Source organism: Dendrobium catenatum, unplaced genomic scaffold (assembly GCF_001605985.2).
Source record: "Dendrobium catenatum unplaced genomic scaffold, ASM160598v2 fragScaff_scaffold_864, whole genome shotgun sequence".
In the NCBI taxonomy this organism is placed as follows: domain Eukaryota; kingdom Viridiplantae; phylum Streptophyta; class Magnoliopsida; order Asparagales; family Orchidaceae; genus Dendrobium; species Dendrobium catenatum.
In genome coordinates this window covers 559710-585217 of record NW_021319326.1, presented here as the reverse complement: position 1 = coordinate 585217, position 25508 = coordinate 559710, and the positions used below count along the sequence as shown (strand labels likewise).

General features: G+C 37.6%; 2 protein-coding genes across 3 annotated transcripts; one reads left to right on the top strand and one right to left on the bottom strand.

Annotated features, from left to right (window-relative positions):
* The first annotated feature begins 20 nt into the window (after positions 1–20).
* On the top strand, positions 21–6572 carry LOC110096352 (DNA-directed RNA polymerases II, IV and V subunit 12). 2 transcript variants are annotated; one of them, XM_028697078.1, is made up of 4 exons: positions 21–113; positions 3353–3419; positions 3499–3591; positions 6282–6572. In XM_028697078.1, exons 2-4 carry the CDS (start codon positions 3380–3382, stop codon positions 6302–6304), a joined length of 156 nt encoding a protein of 51 aa, XP_028552911.1. In that variant the 5' UTR covers positions 21–113; positions 3353–3379; the 3' UTR covers positions 6305–6572. The 2 variants fall into 2 exon arrangements, with proteins under 2 accessions (XP_028552911.1, XP_020677910.1); XM_020822251.2 differs by lacking the exon at positions 21–113 and adding an exon at positions 342–550.
* Positions 6573–22208: 15636 nt separating this feature from the next.
* LOC110096359 (high mobility group B protein 7) lies at positions 22209–23566 on the bottom strand. The gene is made up of 8 exons (XM_020822259.2): positions 23415–23566; positions 23138–23220; positions 23011–23056; positions 22815–22922; positions 22667–22724; positions 22534–22578; positions 22366–22446; positions 22209–22283 (listed from the first exon to the last, which is right to left on the bottom strand). Exons 1-8 carry the CDS (start codon positions 23522–23524, stop codon positions 22209–22211), a joined length of 606 nt encoding a protein of 201 aa, XP_020677918.1. The 5' UTR covers positions 23525–23566.
* Positions 23567–25508: the final 1942 nt, after the last annotated feature.

Genomic DNA, 25508 nt, shown 5'->3' with positions numbered 1-25508 from the left:
TTCGCTCCTTCGACGACGTTTTTATATCGGATCTGAAACCACACCTCCTTGCCGTTCTCTGTTGGTTTGGAAGTAAGCACGACTAGGGGAGCTTGCTCTTGCTCATTGCCAAGGTAGCCATCTTTCTTTCTTTCGCGCGCTTCTTCGGCCAAATCCTGTTAAATCCGCCGAACGACGGGATTTGTATTTAGGCGGATTTACTCGGATTTACGCTGTAAATCCGTAAATCCGGATTTGCGCAGGCATCGGATTTAAGCGACCTCAAAAAACCGTTTGGCTGGATTTAGCGTAAATCCGACTTAAATCCCGCTGTAAATCCGATACCAAACAGCCCCTTAGAGACGTCTAGGGTTTGTTCTTCATCTTCTCTTTTTAGTCGTTGCTGTTCGGCTTCGTTGCTACGAATCACTTCTTCGGCTCCTTCGTTGCTGTTCAACTTCGCTCCTTCGACGACGTTTTTATATCGGATCTGAAACCACACCTCCTTGCCGTTCTCTGTTGGTTTGGAAGTAAGCACGACTAGGGGAGCTTGCTCTTGCTCATTGCCAAGGTAGCCATCTTTCTTTCTTTCGCGCGCTTCTTCGGCCAAATCCTGTTAAATCCGCCGAACGACGGGATTTGTATTTAGGCGGATTTACTCGGATTTACGCTGTAAATCCGTAAATCCGGATTTGCGCAGGCATCGGATTTAAGCGACCTCAAAAAACCGTTTGGCTGGATTTAGCGTAAATCCGACTTAAATCCCGCTGTAAATCCGATACCAAACAGCCCCTACATGATTTAGTATAAAGCCTTCTCAAATCCTGCATAAATCATGCATCAAAACGGCCCCAAGAGAACTTCTTATTCATTTGCATGTGGCTGACTTACTTAGTGAATGAACAGCTTGGGCTGTCAAAAGGCTCGTCGTTCTCGAATAGCTCACGCTTGTCTCGTTAAAAAACTAGCGTTCGATTCATTCCTTAAGTACGCAAGCTAATTATGATTAGTTATTTCGAGCTTGTTTTCCTTCACATGCCAAACGTAAACATAGCCTTGTTAGATCATGTTCTTCTAGTCATTGGATTAAAATGAATATATATATTTGAAATTTGTATTATTAATTTATAGTTTCCAATAGTTATTAATTAGTTAGGAGATAAATAAAATGAATCTTGTGTGTTCGGCTAATTATTTAATTATTTTTGTTTGAGATCAGCTTGTGTTTTGTTCATTTTTTGCTTGAATTCATCAACAACAACAACAACATCAAGCCATTATCCCATTATGTATGGTTGGCTACATGAATCCTTTTTCTCCATTCTGAATTAGAAATTCATTGGCTTGAATTCAAATGAAACAAAAAATGAACAACAATGTTCATTAACAATTTCAAACAAGAGCCAAACATGAAAACATGGCAAGCTCGCTCTCGATTTATTTGCATCACTAACAACAATAATCTTGCGTAAGAAATGTTATAAAGAGTCTTATATGTCCTTCTCATATACCAATAAACCAAAATTCATAGATTTTACATGCAAGAAAAAATGCATATGATAATTTTTCATCTACAGTGTTGTATTCAAAATCTACTTATAATTGTTCCAATGTTCTTCCTAATCCATAACTAAGAATATACAATTATAGTTTCTACAGTGTCATTAAAAGTAAAGTGTTTATATACCATCTTATGGAATATCTCCCCACAAATGTAATTGTGAACTAAATCCATTTACTCTATCACTGACTTTGTATTATTCTTTACTTTATTTTGTATTCGTACGAAAGGAAAAGGTAAAATAGTTAATAAATAAAGTTGAACTTTAATTTCTTAAGGCCAATGTAATGGATGCCATGTATAATATCAAGCCAAAAACAACTTTTTTTATAACATTAAACCAAAGTGCTAGGTGCTGTCAGACAATATCATTGCCCAATGTTTGAGCCTTGAGGCACTAAACTCACCTAGGTTAATCCATGATCAAGGATAGACTCTTAAAATGAAATACTACTTCACTTAACAAAATTATTTGAATTATTGGGAAAAAATTTAAGATTATTAAAGGATAATCATCTTAAATTATGTTGGGAAAGAATAATGAGTTTCAAATTTTGTTGTATCCCAAGTTTAAAAAAAATAATTGGATAGATAATTTATAAGCCAGCACCAAAAATTCTAAAAATGGTGATTTGTCAAATGCATAGCATAAGTATAATCTAATCTTCATTATTATTTGTTCCATCTTCATCAATATCCATGTTTTCTTCTCCATAATTAGATTTTCATATCCCTTCTTTTGTTTCTCTCGTCTCTAACTTATTACCTTATCCCTGAGATTTATTACATTAAAGATTGAATATCTTGCTGCTACATTTGATCTAATACCTTTTCCAGTTTTTATTATTGTTTTTTTCAACACTTGACATTCTTTTCAGATCACATAGATTCAAAACATTATCATGAAATATCATGAAAAACTAACTTATCTTTTTCATTTGAAGTATTAACGGATGGTGCTTACCTTATTGCACTTGTTCGCCTAGGAAACACCTTAGTAAGGACGATCGGAGTTTTGTAATCTGCTATGGCCTCACCTCATCTTATTGGGGTTTTAGGCGAGCATGCAGCTTGCCTTTAATAAGACTAAGCCTAGCATATTATTTTAATTAATTTACATTCTTCTTAATAGAAACATCTAGATATTACTAATTACACATTCCAAAGTATGAATTAATCATAATATATAGTTTATTGTCAAAATTTTGGCTTTAGTTCCTTTTTATGAAGAGATCGAGTGTAGTGTTTAGTTGATTTCATTTTGCAGTTTTCATATGCTGAATGTTTTGGACTTGTTTCTAAGTAAACATTCTTGTGCTTGGTTACTAAATTTTCAAATCTCCCGTGTAATTGTTGTATTTTACTGCATTTTTGCTCTAATGTTTTGAGCAAGAGTGTATTATTTGTTGTTATCATTACCTGTCAATCACTAAAGCAGGGGCGCCCAAGGTAAATGTGGTTGATTTTTATACAATGATGTTGATTTAATTTTCATTCTATAACATTTAATTGATGCGATGGAATTGGACAAAACCAAATTATATGCTTAAATTCTACTGGATACTCTGTGTGTCTAGTTGAAACAATTTATTTATTTATCTTTTAATTGGCGAGGCCAAACTACATTTGGTTTTGGTTATGCATTATTCAAATTTTATATTAAGATGATGATGAGACGGTTCTATTAAAGGTCAGAAACATCAGTGCACCTATCACTTTTTTTTCATTGTCTTCTTGTTTATGCTATCTTTTTCGATTGTTAGAACCTAAAATTCTATGGAACACACTACTGATTCTTTTTTTTTTTTTAAGAAACTTGTCAAATTCCCTTCATTATTGATGGATTCTCAGCCAGAACCTGTGAGTTATATTTGTGGAGGTAATCTCTTATTCTTTCTCTTTGTTACTCTTTTCTTTGACTTTATTTAATGGTATTTTTGAAAGTATTTTCCATACAGATTGTGGTGCGGAGAACACGTTGAAGCCAGGTGATGTGATCCAATGCAGGGAGTGTGGATATCGTATTTTGTACAAGAAACGTACTCGCAGAAGTATGTGTTTCCATTTTCTTAAGTAGAATTATGTAGGAGTGGATAGATCTAATTTAAAGCCTATTTAGTCCCGGCTCAAACTTGGGTCATAGATTTAATCAATTCAATTTGGAGTTGGTTTGAAATGACTTGATTTTTCCTTTTAAAATTAAAAAATTATAAGAATTAATATGCATATGTATATTATGAGTAAAAATGGCATGTATTACTGCTGGTTTTCTAATGGCAACGTTGCCAGTCATATTGCTACATGGATCTATTTTACATGCCAAGCCATGTTTTATTGCGTCTTCATGTTCTTTGTTGCTTCTGATTTCTCTCCTTTATCGTGTGGATAAATTTGCATTTTAATCTGCATGGTTCTATTTTCTAATGTAAAATTGCCAAGCATGTTTTCTTACACTTTATTATTCTGTTTTGTTTCCGATCGTTCTTTTTGTCCTTTCTTATGTGCATGATTTTAAATTTTAATCTACAAACGTAGGACACTTGTAGGATGTACAAATCCTTAAGCTGAATAAAAGAGAATGAGTTGACATAAACTAATGTTATGCAATTGCATGCAAATTCTAATTAGGTAGATGGAGTTGAAAGATTTCTAAGAAAAGGATTCTAGCGTTCATAAAGATTACATTCAAGAACTTTGCTCTTTGAAGAGAAATGAAGATCATATTCAAGAACTTTTTGAAAGGAAATAAAGATCACATACAACTTTTCTCTTTTTTGAAGAAGATGGAGATCATATTCAAATACTTCGTTTATTTGGGCAAAAATGAAGGTCAAATGAGATCTAAACATACTTTGGTAACCCAATTAGTGATTCAGCAGTGATCATATTCATCGTAATGTTTCATGTTTATTGAGGAAATTTCGGTAATATTACTTTTATCCTGATCCTGACAAAAAATACTTCGGTGTACAGTAAAAAATTGAATTTCTTAGTTTTTTTTTAATTGAATTTCTTAGTTAAACTCTAGGATAAGGGGCTGTTTGGTTTATTACTTTGTCTGAAAAAAGAATGCAATGTAAAAGGAATATTTTAGAGTTGTTTTGATGAACGTAGGTGAATGATTTTTTTTGTTTGGCTAGAAGTAATGAATGTAAAGTAAAATCCTAATTGGTTTCGGCCGGTCGCGTATCTGATCAACGACTAGCCTTAATCAGAAGTTCTCTCTCGTGATCGGGAGGGGTAATTAACTATAGGGGCTTGCGCCTATAGGAAACCAGAACTCAGATCATAAAGTCCTCATAAAATGAGGGCGAAATCTCTGGGTAGTGTCTTATCTACAAACCCATCTGCCTTCCAAAATTTACCTCGGAACTTAGCTCGTTAAAACTCCCTCGCCGAAAAAGAAAGAGCGAGCGGAGGCCGGGGCCGAATTTTCGGAGCCCACAATTACATGTACTATACTTTTCCTCATTTTTTATTCCAACCAAACCCCAAAATTTATAAAATCCCTTCATTTGTGATATTTTGCATCATAAAGTAATCCAACCAAACAGCCTCTAAAAGTTGGTTGTATCATGACCAGTGGCGGATTTATAGTGGGTGCCCTGGGGCATGGGCCCCCACTGACAAATTAACACTTAACAGAAATATATAGAAATAAAAGCCGACAGCTTTAACCCTTCAAAATCCCCACTGCCCGTTAACTGAAACTTATAGGAATAAAAGCCCACAGCTTTAACCCTTTAAAATCAAAAGCGACCACCCTGGGATTTGAACTAAACAACTCTGGTTTTGATAGTTAACGTGTCCATTAAGCTATAGAGGCCATCTGTGAATCAGATTTTACTAATTTTATATTACTTTCATTCAATCCGATATTAATCTTCTTCTTTCTTCTCTTTGCCTGTATCACTAATAAAATATAAAATTTAATAAATTATTTAAAATAAATATTACTTATTTTGAAAGATAAAAATATTATTTTAGAGCTAATAAATAGAAAGACAACAAAAATCACTTTAAAACTATTAAGAGTAACTTGAAAATTTATCAATATATATTCTCACTAATAAAAATTTCTAGTTCCGCCCCTGATCATGATGTACTAGAGTACCAGCTTTGGAGTGCCTGCAATGATAGAACGGTCGAAAGACATCAACATGAAAAGCAATTTAAGAAAAAAAAAATACAAAAATGAAAAATGAGAAATAGAAGGGTGGCGACCTTTCTTTTACCACAAATCACTGGTCAACATGATCATTTTTTTATTCATGACCTTACATGCTAGCTTTGGTATATCTAACCTTCTGTAAATTACTACTTGACGATCTTAATAAGATTTTGTGTTTGTGTCTAACTGTTTTCCCAACAAATCTGGTCATATTTAAGCTTTGGCATGAATTATCAAGTAAATCTTAGAGTAGTGACTAATGTGAAAACTTGTAATGATCCTTGTCTTTTAAAGGGAATTAAAAACCCTTTTTTTTATCATTGCAATGTAATCATCTTTTCTTATTTTATTTTTCATTTCAATATTGTTTTACATCCTCTGAATTTGCTTTACCTTCTATTTTTTGATTTTCTGATTCCCCGGTCCAATCAGACACAGCATTGTAAGATTTCTTGTTGAATACTTATCTTCACCGCTACTCTTCTTTTCGCTCTTATTGTTCAAATATGAAGCACATTTCAGGTAAATAAATTATTTCTCATCTGTAGCTTGATGTGCTTTTTGATGCAGTTGTTCAATACGAAGCTCGCTGATGGTTAACGAAACGTACCATGGCTAGTTATGCTGGAAAATAAGTTTGGGACAAGTTATTTTGGCTTTTTTTTTTTTTTTCTTTTGTTTTTTTTTTTAAGTTATCTGGGCTATATGTGTTTGTTACATGTCTGCATTTCTAGTGTTGTAAAAACAATTTTTCTTTCTGGACTACCACCCTCTGCTGAATATTGTGCTTTGCAATTCTTCAAACACTAAAAACAAATTATATTACTTATAGTAATTGAGTGTTGATTTGGTGTTGTCAAATGTGCCTAAACCCAACCCCTACTCTCTGTTTTGAATTGTTATAAAATTAATGTATTGTTCCAGATTTTTTGCCGAACTGCTTGATGTTTTCTTTTTTTGTTTATTCGGTGTTGTAAATGTGATTAAGGCTTCGTTTGGGGTGGCTCTTTTAATTTTTGTATTAAAAAGTTGCTTTAAAAGCTGTAAGAAAGCCATTCCAAACGAAGCCTAAACTTAACATTGCTTTATTTTTTTCGAAATAGCTTGAAGCATGGCATTCATGGATTGCTCCTGATTTTTGCTAAACTGATGTAGGTAACCTGCAAGAAAACAAGAAGGCAAACCCAATGGAACAGTAGAGAGACAACGTCTCTGTGTATTGTGTATTAAGATCAAAAAACTAAAAACCTTACAGCTTCCTCTAGAGTATTTTATCTACTCAGTATTACTAAAAGCAGGGACTGAAAAGTAAAAGCAACTATTAGTACTATATAACTACTTAAGGGACGGGTAGTAGTGGGGAAATAGCTGCAACCAGAGAATACTAACTAACTAGATAAGTTGTCCCTTCGGACTGCTATAACCATGTAAAACTATGCTCCGCATCATTCGCCCCCGCCGTGAGAAGACTCCACAGTGACTGGACTGTCATCTGGTGGGGCATAAGCGTAGATATCGGCCACATTGAACGTATGGGAGGTGTTAAATTCTGCCGGTAGATCAACGACATAAGCATTATCGTTAATCTTCTTGCTAATAGAAAAAGGCCCCCATTTCCGTTTACTGAGTTTGGAGTGGTGTCCTGCTGGAAGTCGTTCTTTGCGCAGACGTACCATTACTAAGTCTCCAGGACTGAACAGCCGCTCCCTTCTGTGCAAATCCGCTGCTTGCTTGTAATGAGCATTGGAATCATGAAGTTTCATTTTAACTTTAGAAAGCAGCTCTGTAAACTGATCGGCTAACAGAGAGGCGGCCTTATTTTTGCATTTGGGAAGAACTGCAACATCAAGTATGGTGTTGGGCATTTTAGTATAAACAACACTAAAAGGGCACATACCCGTGGACCGGTTTGGCATGGAGTTGAAGGCGAATTCTGCTTGACCAAGAACCTCGTCCCAGATTTTAGGATGCTCCTGCACTAGACAGCGAAGTAAGTTGCCAAGAGTACGGTTAACTACCTCTGTTTGCCCATCGGTTTGGGGGTGATAGGAAGAACTCAGCTGAATTTGCGTGTTCAGTCGTTTCCAAAGTTCCCTCCAAAAATGACTAATGAACTTGACATCTCTATCCGAGGTTAAGCTCCTCGGAATCCCATGTAAGCGAACGATTTCTTTAAAGAAGAGTTTAGCAATGTTCAATGCATCAAACGTCTTCTTACAGGCGACGAAGTGCGCCATCTTGGAAAACCGGTCTACTACTACCATAATAGAGTCATTGCCATGCTTCGTTCGCGGTAAGCCCAACACGAAGTCTAAACTCAAGTCTTCCCAAATTGATTCTGGCACCGGTAACGGCATATACAAACCTGTGTTTTGCCCTCCTCCTTTGTAACTTTGACATATGGAGCATCTTTCTATGAATTTGGAGACATCCCTCCTCAAATGAGGCCAAAAAAATCGTTCCTGCAGCTGGGATATGGTACTATCACGACCACTGTGTGCGGACAAACCTCCCGCGTGCGCTTCTTTGATGATTTGTTGTCGCCACGAAGAGTTTGGTATGCACAGCAAGTTGCCTTTAAACAGGAAACCATGCCGAATCGAGTAGTCTGCCACCGTTTCCTTCTCAATGCATTTCACCCAATAGCTCTTAAAGTATTCATCATCTGGATACAAATCCTGTAAGCATTCAAGTCCAGTGAATTCACTTTGCAACCTTGTCACCAAAGCAGCCCGGCGGCTCAATGCGTCTGCAACACGATTCTGCGTTCCGCTTTTATGTTTCAACACAAATGTGAATTTCTGTAAGAATATAATCCAGCGAGCATGCATTCTATTTATATTCTTTTGGGTGTTGATGTATTGGAGAGCTTTGTGGTCGCTGCAAAGCACAAAATCTTGATGCAGGAGATAGTGCTCCCATTGTTTTAAAGCCCTCACCACCGCATACAGTTCTTGCTCATAAACTGTCCATTTCTGTCTCGACGGACACAGTTTCTCACTAAAAAACTCTACTGGCTTGTTTTCTTGAGCTAGAACCGTCCCCACTCCAATGGTTGATGCATCCGTATCTACTGTGAACGGTTTGTCGAAATCAGGCAGAGCCAATACGGGCGCAGTAGACAAGGCGATTTTGATCTTCTCAAAGCTCTGTTGTTGTTCCTCTGCCCAAGAAAACTGAGACTGTTTAAGAATGTCTGTGATAGGCGCCATGATCGTGCTGAACCCCTTTATAAATTTTCTGTAGAAATTAGCCAACCCGTGAAAACTGCGAATATCAAATAAGGATCGAGGAGTTGGCCACTCAACAATTGCAGTCACTTTACGCGGGTCCACAGCAACTCCAGCGGCCGAAATGGTGAAGCCAAGAAATGAAACTTGTTGGGTTGCAAATTCACATTTAAGCAGATTCAAGTAGAGCTTGTTATGTCTCAAAGCTTCAAACAAATTTGATAAATGCTGTAGGTGTTCTCCCCAAGTAGGACTAAATACTAGTATATCGTCAAAATATACTACACAGCATACATTAAGAAAGGGCTTCAGTACTTCGTTCATCAATCTCATGAAAGTGGCAGGTGCATTGCAGAGCCCAAATGGCATCACCTTCCACTCGTACAACCCTTGGCGAGTTTTGAATGCTGTCTTCCATTCATCCCCAGGACGAATGCGTATTTGATGATACCCGCTTCGGAGATCCAACTTCGAGAATATTTTAGCTCCTGACAACTTGTCCAGCATATCTTCCATCCTGGGCATGGGAAAACGAAATTTTACCGTTATTTTGTTGATAGCTCGACTGTCCATGCACATTCTCCAGCTACCATCCTTCTTAGGTACCAAAAGAGCAGGTACGGCACATGGACTCATGCTCGGTTGCACTAGCTGTTTGTCTATTAATTCATCCACAATTTGCTGCAACACCTGATGCTCCTTAGGACTAAGCTTGTAATGGGGTAGATTAGGAAGAGTTGAGCCGGGTGTCAGCTCAATTTGATGCTGCACGGTTCTCATAGGAGGCAATTCGGATGGTAAATCCGCAGGCATGATGTCTGTAAACTGCTGCAGTAGAGCCTTAAGTTCGGCCGGTAGTACATCTTGTTGAGTTTTGGGGTTGTTCTCCTTGACAACCAATGCCATGAAGCACTGTGAATCGCGCCATGCATTGATCAATGCCGTTCCAGACACAGCAAAGAGTGCAGTTTTGGAGGTAATCTGAGCTTGTTCCAAATCCTGGGAATGCGGGAGCAATCGTAATTTCTTTCCTTTCCATTCAAAACTGTATGTGTTTGCTCGGCCGTCATACATAGCCCCAACGTCGAACTGCCATGGTCGACCCAATATCAAATGACATACGTCCATTTCTACCACATCGCACAAAACTTCACTAACATAGTGACGGCCAATAGAAAATGTCACTCGGCACATGTCCGTGACCGCGATCTCCACCCCTTTCTTGACCCAGCTTATCTTGTATGGGCTTGGATTCTTAGTTGTTTTTAATTGTAGTGCTTGTACCACCGCTCGAGAAATGACATTTTCAGTACACCCGCTATCGATTAACAAATCGCATATCTTCCCATTCACCGTGCATTTCGTTTTAAACAGAGCATTTCTCTGCGAATTATTTTGTTGCCGGGGAGCAATTAGCAGTCGTTGTAACACACAAACAACAGGTTCCCCCTCATCTCCGCCTACATCTTCTGGCTCCTCCTCCTGGTCATCCGGAGTGTCTTCAATTTCACCTTCCTCTCCGCCCTCCAACAATTGCAGTTGTGGCCGCGTGGGACACTCGTTGGACTTGTGTCCCTGCTGAAAACATCTAAAGCATTTAATAGTTGAGGGTCGGGCATATGGATTTTCTCTGTTAGGTGCTTTGTTTCTCTGGAACCCTTTCTGGTCCACTACTCTTGGGGCCGAACTAGTTGGTGCACTCGCTGCATTCGGCACAGACACCGCTTTGGATGAGCTGGGGAACGGTCCTTTATTGTATTCAGCGGATTGATCAAGCCCCTTCCGGCTCAGTCTACTGTGCAATTGCCGATTCAACTGCATTTCCACCTTCAGTGCGTAATTTACCGCCTGTGACAAGGACCAAATGGAATTAAGCTCCAGCTTGTCTTGAATCACATCCTTTAATCCGCCGATGTACCTCGCGACCAATTGATTGGCTGTTTCGTTTAAATTGTTCCTCGCACTCAACCGATAGAACTCCTCAGTGTAATCGTTCACGGTTCTCACCCCTTGGGAACAATGTTGGTATTGAACGTACAACATTTGTTCATAATCGGTTGGTAAGAAATGGCCTCTAAGAAGTTGTTTCATCCTGTACCAACTTCGGACTTGACCTCGTCCTTCCCGCCTTCTTGATTGAAGGATTTGCAACCACCACGCACTTGCGCCTCCTTTGAGCTTACAAGCCACATATTTCACCTGTTTTTCAGGCTCAATTTCCATGTATTCAAAGAATGTTTCTACCGCTCTTTCCCAATCTAAGTAGTCTTCGATGTGCAGCTTACCATCAAAGAATGGGATGTCTAGCTTCACTTTAAAATCTGTTTGAGGTCTTTCCGTTGGACGCCTTCTGCGAACTGGAACCAGCTCCCCGTCAGAGTCCGACACTTCCACCGTATTGACCTGCTCCCAATCACCTTCCGAATCTGATGCGTCCGGTATCTGGAATCCTCTGGTTTGCTCTCTGTCCATCCGAAACCCACGCCTCGTCGCCGGTGTGATCGTCGGAACGACAGTTCGGCTTCCTTGGTTCCGGTCCAGTCGAGCATTGAGTACCAATCAGACAGCATTTGTAAGATTTCTTGTTGAATACTTCTCTTCACCGCTGCTCTTCTTTTTTGCTCTTATTGTTCAAATATGAAGCACATTTCAGGTAAATAAATTGTTTCTCATCTATAGCTTGATGTGCTTTTTGATGCAGTTGTTCAATACGAAGCTCGCTGATGGTTAACGGAAGGTATCATGGCTAGTTATGCTGGAAAATTAGTTTGGGACAAGTTATCTTGGCTATATATATATATATATATATATTTTCCTTTTTTTTTTTTTTTAAGTTATCTGGGCTATATGTGTTTGTTTCATGTCTGCATTTCTAGTGTTGTAAAAACAATTTTTCTTTCTGGACTGCCACCCTCTGCTGAATATTGTGCTTTGCAATTCTTCAAACACTAAAAACAAATTGTATTACTTATGGTAAGTTGAGTGTTGATTTGGTGTTGTGAAATGTGCCTAAACCCAACCCCTACTCTCTGTTTTGAATTGTTATAAACTCAATTAATATATTGTTCCAGATTTTTTGTTGAACTACTTGATGTTTTCTTTGTTTTGTTTATTTGTTGTTGTAAATGTGATTAAGGCTTCGTTTGGGGCGGCTCTTTTAATTTTTGTATTAAAAAACTATTTTAAAAGCTATAAGAAAGCCATTCCAAACGAAGCCTAAACTTAACATTGCTTTATTTTTTTCAAAATAGCTTGAAGCATGGCATTCATAGATTGCTCCTGATTTTTGCTGAACTGTTGTATTGTAATTTGTTTGTTAGTCATCACGGCAATGCAGTAGCCTCGCGATGGTGTTGTGCAGCAACGTGGCAGTGGTGAATTTTTTTTTATGAGGATGTTGAACGACGTCTAGAGACAAACTAGAATGCTTCATATCACCCCTTGCTCGATATTCAGCTCAGTACCGCTTGGTACCGGTGATGTGACGCATTCTTCTTGGTCTCCAAATGATGAACTGTGTTCAACGCCCGCACAGAATAATCTCTCATCTCTCGTGACTGTGTGCTGTAGATGTTACCAAGCATCCAACACGTTAACAGAGGAATAAGAATGGAGTTTGTTGCTGGTCGGATACTCCATTAGTCGTTGGCCTTATTGTGAAGCTCTTTTAGGGGCAATTAAAAAGTCATGGCCTCTTAGAGCTTGTTTAAAGGTAATCGTAACTTTCTTTTCCTAAGCAAGGGCTTTTTTCTCCTGAAATTTTCTACTTAGGTAAACTACAATTTGGCTTGGACAAGGATCCTTGATTTTCCCAACCAAATCATTTACTTTGTAGAAATGGCATCCTCTTTTCAAGCTAAAAATCCAATATGATTGGAAACCTTCATCATGTGAATGTTGCACCTCATTCGTTCATTCTTCCAACTATTCACCCAAAAATCCGACGCCCACTTCTCATTTTTTCCATCACACTAGAAAGACCTCCCCGTGGCCGTAGAACTAGCTGCAAACCTCGTTGAGTCGCTACTCCTGTGTTCCCCATAATAGCCCCTTTTCCACTTCAACAACTAAGCCTCTTTGACAATCTTCTTCCTCCAACTATCCACATGTATCTGACATTCCCACTTCTCAAGTCAGGTTCCTATTACTTCATCTTCAAACACCCCTTGATCAATAAAAAGTGGCTTCCTCCTCCGAGCCACCCAATCCTCCCAAAGACACCATACCAAATCTCTACTCTCCCTAAAATGAAGCCAACATTAAACCATTTCCTTCACCTGATGATCCTACCCCAAACTCTTCCCTCCTCCACTTTCAGAAATCATTTGATTTATTGTAAGGCCCCCAATCAGCATCTCAACAAGACGACCCAAATTCCTCCTTCCAAGTTTGCAAATCCAACGGAGCCAAAAGTATCAAAAAGTCATAAACTATTACTTCTAAATCCCAATAATGAGCCCTAGGATTGCCTCTTGGAATATTAGAGGTTTTAATAATTCTAAAAAAGTTTTGAGTTGCAAAAAAATATTTAGTCCTACAACCTTGAACTTTGTATATTAGAAGCCAAAATTAGCTCCTCCTCCCTTTATAATTCCTAGTTTTCTGCCACTCACAAGCGCTTTGCCTATGAAGATATTGTTCATAACTTTGAACACTCAAACCCTAGTAAGATATGGGTCAAATGGAATGCTGCTTACATCTCTTTCTCCCTAGCATTCTCTTCTAGCCAAATGATTCACGGCATAGTTACCATTAAATATGCTCATGTTTCTAACATTTTTGTCATATATGCCTCCAACTCTCTTGAGGAGAAAACCAACCTTTAGGATTATATTAGGCCAATTGCTTCAAACATTGACTCTCCATGGATCATGGTTGGTGACTTTGATTGTTGCAAATCTTCATCTAAAAAGGCTGGTGATAATCGCATTCATCACAGTAAACCTGGGGATTTTAATAACATGATTTCTTATGTTGGTTTGAATGATCTAACTTATATGGGCAATTTTTTCACTAGGCATAATCAGATAATTGATTAGCCTATTCACATCAAACATAGGGGTATCAAAATGGGTCATCGGGTCGAGTTTAGGTTGAACCAGAACTGACCCGGGTTTAAACCAGTTGGCCCTAACCTAGTCCGGTTTTGCAAATGTGCCAGGATTGTGAACCCAAACTCGACCCGTGCAGGTTATCGAGTTGACCCGCCAACTCGCTCTTATTAGAAATTATGCCCGTCCCTCATGTCGTGTGGTCCCTAAAGGCGGGTTAGGTGAGGCGGCCAGGCCTAGGCGGAGCCTCATGCAAGCGTGCCGACTGCCGCGTGTTGCGTGGGCAACTAGTCGCATTACGGCGTGAGAGGTGAAGGAGGGTAGGTCAAGGAGGACTAGGGCTAGGGTTGAAGTGCAGCGCCAATTGCAGATTGGGCTCACTACCTCAGTGGCTCGAGCTTGCTAGCGGGCTAGGCCTAGAGAGACCCATAGCACAGAAGGCTAGTGGACCCGGGTCAACTTCAGGTTGATTTTAGGTTTCCGAGTCAACCCGAATCTAACATGATTTTAGAAATGAGTCACATTTTTTAACCTGAACCCAAAACCCCGCGTTTAATTTTGAGTTGTACCAAATATTGACATCCCTAATCAAACTAAATAGATGTTTGGTGAATAATTTATGGATGGATAAGTTCACTCTTTTTTATTATAGAGTTGATAGCTTAGGTTGTTCTAACCAAGGTTGTTAAAATTAGACCAGACATTAAATCGGAGGAAGGAAATATTCACAGTTAAATTGTGATCGAATGGGATGACGTAATAAATAATTATATTATTAAAAATTAATAAAATTAACATAATAATATAACATCCTAACCTTAAAATTAATTATATTACCTTCATTCCATTAGCATCACCACAAGCAAAATTCAGGCAATCATCTACACATGAGACTTTGCCATAAACAGCACTAACCTTCTCGGGGTAACCGACTTGCACTAGGGGTACAACTGAGTCAAGCCGACTCGCGAGCCGGTTTGAGCTTGATTCGATAACATGCTTGATGAATCAAGCTTATCGAGCTCGTGAGTCGAGCTCGACAGGTTATCAAACTCGAGCTTGAACACACGTCCACTCGACTCGTCAGCTCCTCGAGCGCTCGCAAAGGTGACTGGGAGATAAAAGGAAATCTCAATCGAGTGGGCAGGAGCGAAGATACGAAGGTCGGGCGTGAAAACCAAATTGACAGAGCACGGGACGACGACGGACAAGCTCAGGAAAATGGATCTCAACGGCGGAGCCTCGGGACTAGGGGTGTAAGCGAGCTCAGTCGACTCGCAAGCCGCCTCGAGCTCAACTAGTTTATGGGCTCGTGAACCGAGCTTATCGAGCTCACGAGTCGAGTTCGAGCTTGATGAGGCTTGGCTCCTTAGCTCACAAGCAGACTCATTAGTTTTCAAAAAAAAAAAAAAAAGTTTTTGTGCCGACGAGCAAGCAAACTCGAATGGCTGGCAGGAAAATGCAAAAACCAAGCAGCATATCGGGCTAGAATACGTGAATGTTGAGCATAAACCGGGTGGGAAATCGGGATGGAAAATCAAATGCATGCATAAAACGGGGCGGGAAACCGAAAGGTCTGAAATCGAGCGGCTTAACAAGCGTTCGATAGCTCATTTATGTGTCACATGTCGAGCTCGAGCACGGTATTTGCTCGAACACTCCCTGACTTAAGCTCGACTCCACTCGTTTAATTTACACCCCTACTCGGGACAACGAAGAACGAGCTCGGGTCGACCAATCTCGACAGCGGACACGATGACGAGCTCGGGGCGATAGATCTCGACGCGGAGCCTTGGGACAATGACAAATGAGCTCGGAATGACCGATTTCAACAGCGGACACGATGACAAGCTCTAGATGATGGGTCTTGATGTGGAGCCTTGGAAGGACAATGAGAGAGCTCAGGATGACCGATGTCGATGGCGGATAAGACGGTGACTGACGCGATGACGAGACTACTTGAGATGAAGCTCAGGACTGAGCTCGACGAGCTGCTCAACATTAGACGAGTCGAGCTCGAGCTTGGATTTTGAGCTCGAGCTCGATATTTGGCACGCGAGCTCGACTCGAACATCCCCTCGCTCAAGCTTGTGCTTGACTCATTTGCACCCTTAACTTGCACGCAATCATCTTCAAGTACGTGAAACAGATGCCTGCTGGCATGCAAATCTTTTGAAGTTTCCATTTTTCGTCCGATTTGGAGTCTTGTTCGCAATCACATTCAGATATGGCCTCTTTATGTCACTGGTTGCATCCGAGGTAGTTGTGGAATCATACATTGCATCACACAAGCCCTTTTCATTACACTCCAAGTCATTCCGATCGCACTCCATCCCAACCAATAGGGACAAAACCTATTGGGATCTACAGCTTAACCACGCCTGCTTTGAAATGTCGAGAACAAAGAGCTCAAAGAGGCTCATATTTACAGCTTTAGAAACCAAGCGGTTCTTTCAAAACTGATCAGTTCGCCGATTTAACCAAAATTTAGCATGTTTTCTCTCTGATTTCTTGCGGGACAGTTTTATGATTGAACCAGAACCAGCCGTCAGACCAATTTATCATTGAACCAACCGATCTGATCTGATTTTTAAAACCATGGTTCTAACAATCCCCCTTTTATTTACTTTTTGATGACCCAACCAAACTCAATCACTAGTTTATGTTTAAGAACTTTGACTAAGCTATCGCAGTTTTGGGATGTTATTATTGATATAATTTCTTAACAGCTCTAGGAATTCAATCTCTATGTTCCAAACGTTTACAAGCTCTCAAGGAGTCAATCAAAAGAAGAAATCGGTTATCTTCTAATCACCTTGCCACTAAAATTGTTGACCTAAAATCCCAGTAAAATTTTCTCTTGTCTCAGATTGACCTTGACCCCTTGAACATAGCCATAAATTCTTCCATTAGAATTTGTAATGACCAACTAGCTTCTTGTGTGACTTCCAGGGTTATGCAACTTTTCAAAACTAAGTGGCTCTCTCAAGGAGAAGACAAACTTAAATTCTTATATGTTAAAATCAATATTATGAGAAATTATAATAGGATTAAGGAGAACTCAACTCCTTCGGGCACCTTTTACTCTCCTTAGGATGCTTCTAAGACTTCATTTGGAACAGCTTTCTTACTAATTCTTAAAGCGGCTTTCTTGTATAAAAATTTTAATTTTTATATTAAAAATAACTTTAAGAAGCACTAAAAAAAACGTCTCAAATAAAGCCTAAGACTATTGTTCAACATTTCACCAACCTTTTTAACTATTATTGGTCACCATATTTACAAAGCTATTAAATATTTATTTCAGTATAACTATCTCCTCAGAAGAGCTATGCCACTATCATTGCCCCTAATTCCTAAAATTAGCCATGCAAATAATGTTTCTGAATATAGACCCATATTCCTTTATAATACTTTCTATAAAATTATTGCCAACATTTTGACAAATAAATTAAAACCTTTTATGAAAGCTTTGATTCATCTTACCCAAGCAAGTTTCATTCAAAAGATGATCTATATTAACAATATTATCCTAATCACTAAATTGCTTAGGGAGTTCAACAAATTGCCTTCTCAAAAGTTTTTTTTTTTTTGGTGCTAAATTAGACATTTGCAAAACTTTTGATACCCTATCAAGAAGCTTTATTTTAAGCAAACTAGAGCATGAAGAGATGTCTTTAGTTTTCACATCATGGATTAAAGCTTGTATTTATAATGTTCATTACTCTATATGCTTTAATGAGGGCCTAGATGGATTATTCTCCTCCACCTCTAGGTGAAGGTAGGGTTGCCCTTTATTCCCATACCTCTTCTATTTTTCTACATTCTCTCTAATTTAATCAATTCAGCTACTACCCCACACTTTTTTAGGGTATTAAAGTTCATAATCATAACTTTAGTTGTTTATTATATGCCAATGATCTTTTGATTTTTGGCAAAATTTGTGTTCATAATGCTACTTTCCTGAACATAATTTTAGCTCACTTATCCACTATGTTTGGACTGAATATAAATAAAGCTAAAAGTTCCATTATTTTATCAAACCATACTCTTCATGCTATGGAAATTTGTAATAAACTTAAACTTTGGCAGGGAATGCATTGCTTTACCTTGGGATTCTAAATTCTCTTAAGAAACTTCATATAACTAACTTTGAATGTATTAATGACTAAGGTTTCATGGGTTGGAAAGCAAAGCTTCTCTCCTTTGCAAATAGGCTTCAATTTTTGAGACATATCATATGGAATTATATAACTTACTAGATGTGGTTCTTTTTTACCAAAATCTTCTTGCAAGTTCATTGATAAGATATGTGCAAAATAACAAGAAAATGCATCTAATTTCATGGCAAAATACTTATTTACCCAAAAAATTTGGTCTTAGGATTCATGTAACTCCTGTGCTTCAACATACCTACCCAAAGATGGTTGTTGCCTCTTTCAATCAGTTTTAACGTGATGTCTTTCTCTCTCGCTCTCAGGGGTGTGCTAGGGCATCGACCTAGCCATCGATGCCCTAGCACACCCCTTCCGGTCCTTCCGACCGATCCTCCTCCGCATTTCCTGCTGGGTGCTTCTCCTCGATTGGCTCAGGGAAGTTTATTCTCCTTTTTTGTTCTGCTCTTCGCGTCATTTTCATTTTCTTTTTATTTTTATGGCGCATCCACATTTTCGGGATCTTGATTTTTTTGGTTGGATCCTCCTCTCATTCGTTTAAGGATGCTCTTTCTAGTTATTCGCCTTCTTCCGTTGTCTTTCCCGAACATAAGGTTTCTTCAAATAGAGGTTTGCCTACTATGTGGATTTAGGAGGCGGAAATCCAGTCGCTGGATGCACCATTCGAATTTGTTATGGTTGGAAAATTCCCTGGTCGTAGGCCATCCCTTGATGCAATTAAGAGTTTCTTTTTTAAGCTTAAGCTAAACGAAAATGTTTACGTCACTATTTTGAACCAACATAACATTTTGATTAAGTTCTTTAACTATTTGGATTATTATAGGGTCTTTGCTCATAGGTCGTATTTTGTGAGTAATTGTTATATGAAATTGATTAAATGATCACCTACCTTGGATATTGAGATTGAATCGCCGGTTATCCCTATATGGATTTCCTTCCCTAACCTTCGGCCTCATCTATTTGCCCCACATATTCTTCATGGATTAGGCTTGATTTTTGGCAAACCCTTGAAAACGGATAATGCTACTTCCACTGTTTCACATCCGTCTGTTATGCGCGTTTTAGTTGAGCTGGATGTGTCCAAACAGTACCCGAACAAAATTTGGATAGGTCCAAATAGCATTGAGTATGTTTAATTTGTGGTTTTTGAAGAATTTCCTGAGTATTGTGCTCATTGTTTAGCTTTGGGGCATTTGAAAGCTGGTTGTAGGATTCTTCACCCTAACCTTGATTCATCTGCCTTGCCTCCTCCTAATTTGTTGGGGGATGGTCGCCATGTTGGTATTGATTCTGCTGTGAATGGTTTACCTGAGCCCTCTAATGACAATGTTATTATTTCAATGGCTCCGACAGGTATTATTGGTTCTGATTATGTTGTGAATAGATCACCCGAGCCCTCTAATGTCCATGTTATTGTCTCTCCTGTTTTTCCTTCTTTGGGAGGTTCTCCTCTTGTGGTCATTGAATCAGGTGTTGTCCTAGATTGTGTGGATTCCTCTAGATCTTCTCAAGTTCCTACTCTAATTGTCAATATCCCTACTGATTGTGTGGATGATGAATTGGTGGTGTATGGTGATATGGATGGGGTTGTTTCCCCTAATTTGGTTCCTCCCATTGTAGTTGTATCGGGTATCAACTGTTGTATGAATTTTAATGAAAGTCCTAGTCACGTGGAGGATGGGGCTTTGATTGTTGGCAAGTATGGTGAACAAGGTGTGGTTTTTGATGGGGAGGCAGGTGAGAAGGTGGCACTTGTTGAGGTACCTATTTCAATTATCTCAAATGCTAATTTAATTGCCCATTCAGTTAGATGGCAATGTAATTAATTGCAGGATGACATTTCAATTAATAGTAGGGAGGATGATATCAATATCAAAACAAGCTTGCTTGATAAGTCATTTCGCAACATAGGCATAAATCCAATATATGATTCTCTTTTTCTAATTTTCATTGTTTTGGTTACCTTCTCAAGGGTTGGTTGACAAACTGGATGGCTCATTTTGCTAATTTGACTGCTTCTCAATTTCAATTTTATTGTCTCCCATGGATGGCCCTACCCTGACAACTCGGTGTTGGTCTAAGTTTGCACATTTATATGCTCCCCATCTAATTATCAATTTACATTGCTTCTTGTTTTTTACTTTGAAATTGATTGATGCGGCCCTATGAGTGATCTTTTATTGTATCTTTCTCTTTAATGAAATTTGGTTAGTAAAAAAAAAAAAAATCCTATTATTTTTCCCTTATTAAACATTTACATTGTCTAGAAAGACCCTTAGCCATGTGATGTAAGACTCAGTACACTTCCCCTTAAGAAAATTTAAATCCTTTTTTTTTTCTAGAAAGCTTTATATAAGGTAGCAGTTATTACCAAAAAAACTAACTTTTCCTTTAATATCACCCCTCATAGTCACCTCTTGTTGATTTGGGATCACTTGTTTAATGGTAATTCTCAAGTTGACACCTTTGGTTTACCACTTTTAACTCAATTTTTCCCCTCATGCTCTTATTAAAGACTACATTACTGCTACTCATTGGAACCTCCCCTATAACCTTCCCCAGCCAATCCAACAAGCTTTACTCTCCACCCAAATTTCTCCTGCTTCCTGCAATATTTTATTGTTGGGTGGGGCTAACAAAGCTTCTTTTAAAGCTCTCCTTACGCTATCACACCAATTTTGCTCCGATTTACTCTATTTAAACTAAGGATCTTAAAACAATAGATTTTTTGTTGATGCATGATATTCCTAAGGATATGTGATGCAATCTATATGCTCTAAAAGACTAAAAGTTTAGCTCATTTATTTTTTGAATGTAATTTTTCATTCAAAATCATATCAGCTATTTTGGCAAGGACTAATCTCATTCAACATTTTAATTTATTTATTGATTACTATTTTGCCCATCTAGCAGAAAGGAACTTTTATTTTCTAACTGCATGTTGCTTCCTCTACTTCATTTGAAGGGAAAGGAATTCAAGAAGATAAGATTCATAGTGCAAGAATGAAATTAGGTTCTCCTAAGTCCCAACTTTCCCCTCCAAAAACAATCCTACGGGTACTTTGTAACTTCATAAACATCAATGAACTTCAAAATGTTACGTTTTTTGGTGATGGAATATTTAAACAAAAAGTTGTGAAAACCCATTATCATAATTCATGGCAAACTAGGCAATCACCAACTATAAAAAACATCTTGTCATTGTACAATATAATATCATAGCGTATGAGTAAAATGAACAATATAATATCATATGGCAACAAAAGAATTCACATTTTCCATATTTGGCATTAAGAAAATTCCAATCTAGCTTCCAAAGACATGAACTACACTAGTTCATTAAAAGAAGTAACAGTTTTTTTTTTTTTGAATTGCTTATGTTTAACCACATACATCATCATATATTCTCAATAATTAACATCAAAGCTATATCAACATCGAAATCACCTACGTGGTTAATAGTGTCACTTAGACCCCCTACATTGATCATGCATGTAGCTCTTGAAGTCAATTAACATTGGCTCCAATATTTTCATTACAAAAGTCAAGATTAATAGCAAAGTCAACAATATAACATAAAAGCTACTCACCTTAATCTATTAGTAAGAGCTTTGACATTGACTTAAATATCCCCCTCCCAAGAAAAAAAAATTATATGATCCAACTATAAAATTAATGACAAAATAAGAATGCACAAAGACATGATCAAGCAATTAGGTAATGCCAATACTCTTTAATAACTTCCAAAATTAAACTTAGGAATGGAAATTCTAAAATTTATAAGCACGTTAGAATAAAATCATATGACATTTGCCACTTGCAATATGTCAATAATGCAACAAACGTTTTGTAAAACACTTCAGCAAATGGTAGCAAGTTGACTAATAAATCTCCAATCCTCTCATTCATATCATTGACTCAAATCAAAAGAGCAATAACCAACTTGCATCAAGACTGCATCCACATGATCCGATACTTAATTACAAAAAGATAAAAACATATTAAAATTCTTTTTTTGCCTGCAAAATTAAGAGAATCTACTCATTCTTCCTCATTCTCAGACTCTCTATTATCTTTCTCTACACCTTTTTCCTCAGTATCATTCTCCTCTTTGGCCTGCCAAGGAAAGTAACTACATTTAACATCAATTTTAATTAGATTACCAAAACTACTAAATTAAGAAGTTGCGCATACATACTTCTTCATTTTCAGCATCGTTCTCAGCCTTGTCATACTCTGCCTTCAGCTCTGCAGCTTTATCCAAATAAGGCTTTTTTTCCTGTAATAAATCATAAATTTAACCTCTAATAGGAACAAAGTTATTTCTTCTGCCCGGGTAGTCATTAGAAATTGTTAAGAGACTGACCTCATCTGTCATGGATTTCCATTTCACACCACCCTCTTTCGCAACCTTTTATCCAGAAAAAATATGATCATAAAGCAAAAAAATAGTGTTTCTTAAACATAAAACTAAAATTCTGGGTCAGATGTTCTTTTACCAAAGCAACGCTCTTATTGTCAGGGTTAGCCTCCTTGAATTCTTTCCTAAAATCCTCCCTGAATTAAGAGAAATCATTTAAACATCAACAATTTTAATGGGCAATTTTAGAACAATCGTTAAAAGATGAGAAACAAATGAACATTTACATGTAGAGAAAGAATGCCGTCGGGGGACGTTTGCGTTTGTTAGAATCACGTCCTTTCTTTTCCTTCTTGGATTTCCTCTCTTTCTGAGTTGAAGAGGCAGCTCTCTTCCTACAAATATTGAAATTTCCCCTATTAGATGAACGTTTAACAAAACTTAAGTAATATATGAAAAGATCTAAAATTGAGGATGCATTACTTCTCTGGCTTCTTCACCTCAGTTACCTTTTCCACCACCTGAGCCTCTGAAATTTCAAAAGAAAAGACAACATTTACACATGAGCAAAAGAAACATAATAGTAAGCTGAATACCTTAAAAGAATTACCGAGATTCATTTTAATTTTCGAATCCATGCCGCAATCATGCATATCGATTAGCCCAACATGTATATCCTTTTTGCAAGCTTCACTGGCAAAAGATACTCTTGGGTTAACAAAACTCCAAATAGAAAACTCAATAAAAATTTTTAAGTACAGGAAATCTGCTACGAGATCTTGATTCAAAAAACTATAAAAAAAAATTAAAAAAAAATGTGAAAAAAGAAAGGAAAAACATGATAAACAACAAGGGAATCGATTATTAGGAGATAGATAACACAATACCATTTCGTGAAAGCGCTCCCATCCCTTGCTCGCTTCATCGTTGTCGGTGTCTCCGCCTCCACCCTCTTCCTCTGTTTCGGCGTATGAAGCGTCGAAGAACCTCCAGCCATCTCTACGAATTCTGACGAGTGAAAACAGGGAAAGAACAGAACTTGACATCATAGACAGTAGAATCTGACTTATAGTAGGAAGATAATTTGAAAAGTTTTTTGATTTCGCTCGCTTTTTTTGCCGCCACTTATAGAGCCCGCGGGAAAACGTGGAAATTTGCCGGACGATCCCGCTCGGTTCAATCTCCTTCATTAGTAGCCGTTCGATGGGAGTCCAAATCCCACGGTTAATATTCATTTCACTTTGCAAACGGGTCATGCACGCACCTGTGTAAACCCATGTCACTATGACAGCCCATGTGTCAAGTGTGTGCACCTGATTTAAGGGACCGATCAGGTAAACTGCTAAAGCGTAAACAAAATATATTGTCACAAGTTCTGTTTATTTGAAAGGGATATTTTGCTTTGTATGCCCCATAGTATCTTACTTGGAAGTAATCTATTCATTATTTTATTTATTGATAAAATATGCATCACAATTTTGTTCTTCTCAAAATACCCTCGCTATGGACTGTGTACTAATTTGTTATATTTGCTACAATAAAAATTTATTCAACAGCATTCGACCAAGTTTAATATTGTCGTTGCCAAGTCTCAGAGTCTTATACTAGAATAGTGAAAAATTACATTATGAAGTCAATTGTCAGCGTAAAATTTATCAAATAATCATGAGATGAATTCAACATTTGATCAAGTTTGAAATTATATATAACAATATTTTGGTGCATGCTAAAAATATTGTTTTAAACATGACTAAATGTGAATCAACCATCTTCCAAAAAAAATGTAAATTAATATTCAAACATGTTTTGAATAGGGTTTTTAAAAATATTATTCAAAAATTATAAAATAGTTGAATTGCGTGATCAAATAAGATTTATGTAGTGTTTGAAGATTGTTCAAACTTATTAAAAAATACAATATAATAAATCAACATGCAATCACAATGGCTATAACACAACAGATTATAAGACTGACACAATAAAACACATCTTATATTTAATAAAGCAGTTATAATGTTTTCCAACAACATGTTTAGCACAATTACAATTGCTATGATATAACATATAAAAAGTTTGAAATAAATTTAATAAATCACACTATTGATGGGTGGGATGTGAGTGCAGGTGCGCGAGGCTGATAGCGTGCACGGGTGCAGGCGTTGGTTGCTAGATGCGACGCGACGCGACGTGACGCGATTGTTGGTGCATGAAACTAGCATCACAAGGGTGTGATGCGAGGTAGATCACAGCGTCAGGAGCGTCTTGAGTGACGAGCGTGAAGCAGTGCACCTGGAGCAAGACACGAGCGTGAGTCACGTGATGCAGTCTAGGACGAGCTATGGTGATCCAGGTCACATGCGAGTTTTCGAGTCAACATGAACCAAACCCAATTTTAAAAATGGGTCTGAATGTTGAACTCAAACCCGGTCCATCTACTAAACGATTTGACCCGGACCTATAATTGTTTAGTTCAAGCCCGGGTTAGGTTTCTGATTAGGTCAAATTTTAATAATCTATCCATCATTATCATATACCAGAATTTATGCTGTAAAATTTTGCTAAAAATTAATATATCACAACTTTTGTAATATTTGACCGAATTAAAATATATAAAATTTAATATACACAAAATCATTGAAATTAGAGATCGAGTAATTGTTCCAATCAATAAGATGAACAACTTTTACAACGGGATGGACTCTAAAAAATAACTCTAAGACTTTCAAACTCTAAGTTTCTTTATCTCTCTTCTCACTTTTCCTCTTATTTTCTCTCTAACTGATATTTGCTAGTCGAATCAAGAATAGGAAAGCATATTAATGCGACCACTGACTTGAGGTATTTTATTTTATAATAAAATAATAATATAATATTAATATAATTATGTAATTATTTACTTTTTAACAAATAGTTCTTATAATTTCTTTATATCTTCAAATTTGTAACTTTTAAAATTTTATAAAAATATTCATCAAATAATC

What these genes read in the sequence shown, in the direction of transcription:
- LOC110096352 (XM_028697078.1), top strand. Translation starts at nt 3,380, where the DNA reads ATGGATTCTCAGCCAGAACCTGTGAGTTATATTTGTGGAG. An exon ending in TGTGAGTTATATTTGTGGAG is followed by an intron (nt 3,420 to 3,498) that starts GTAATCTCTTAT and finishes TTTTCCATACAG; the next exon opens with ATTGTGGTGCGGAGAACACG. An exon ending in CAAGAAACGTACTCGCAGAA is followed by an intron (nt 3,592 to 6,281) that starts GTATGTGTTTCC and finishes TTTTTGATGCAG; the next exon opens with TTGTTCAATACGAAGCTCGC.
- LOC110096359 (XM_020822259.2), bottom strand. Translation starts at nt 23,524, where the DNA reads ATGGCTGGAGGTTCTTCGACGCTTCATACGCCGAAACAGAGGAAGAGG. An exon ending in ACGGCATTCTTTCTCTACAT is followed by an intron (nt 22,725 to 22,814) that starts GTAAATGTTCAT and finishes CTCTTAATTCAG; the next exon opens with GGAGGATTTTAGGAAAGAAT. An exon ending in ACGATGCTGAAAATGAAGAA is followed by an intron (nt 22,284 to 22,365) that starts GTATGTATGCGC and finishes TTTCCTTGGCAG; the next exon opens with GCCAAAGAGGAGAATGATAC.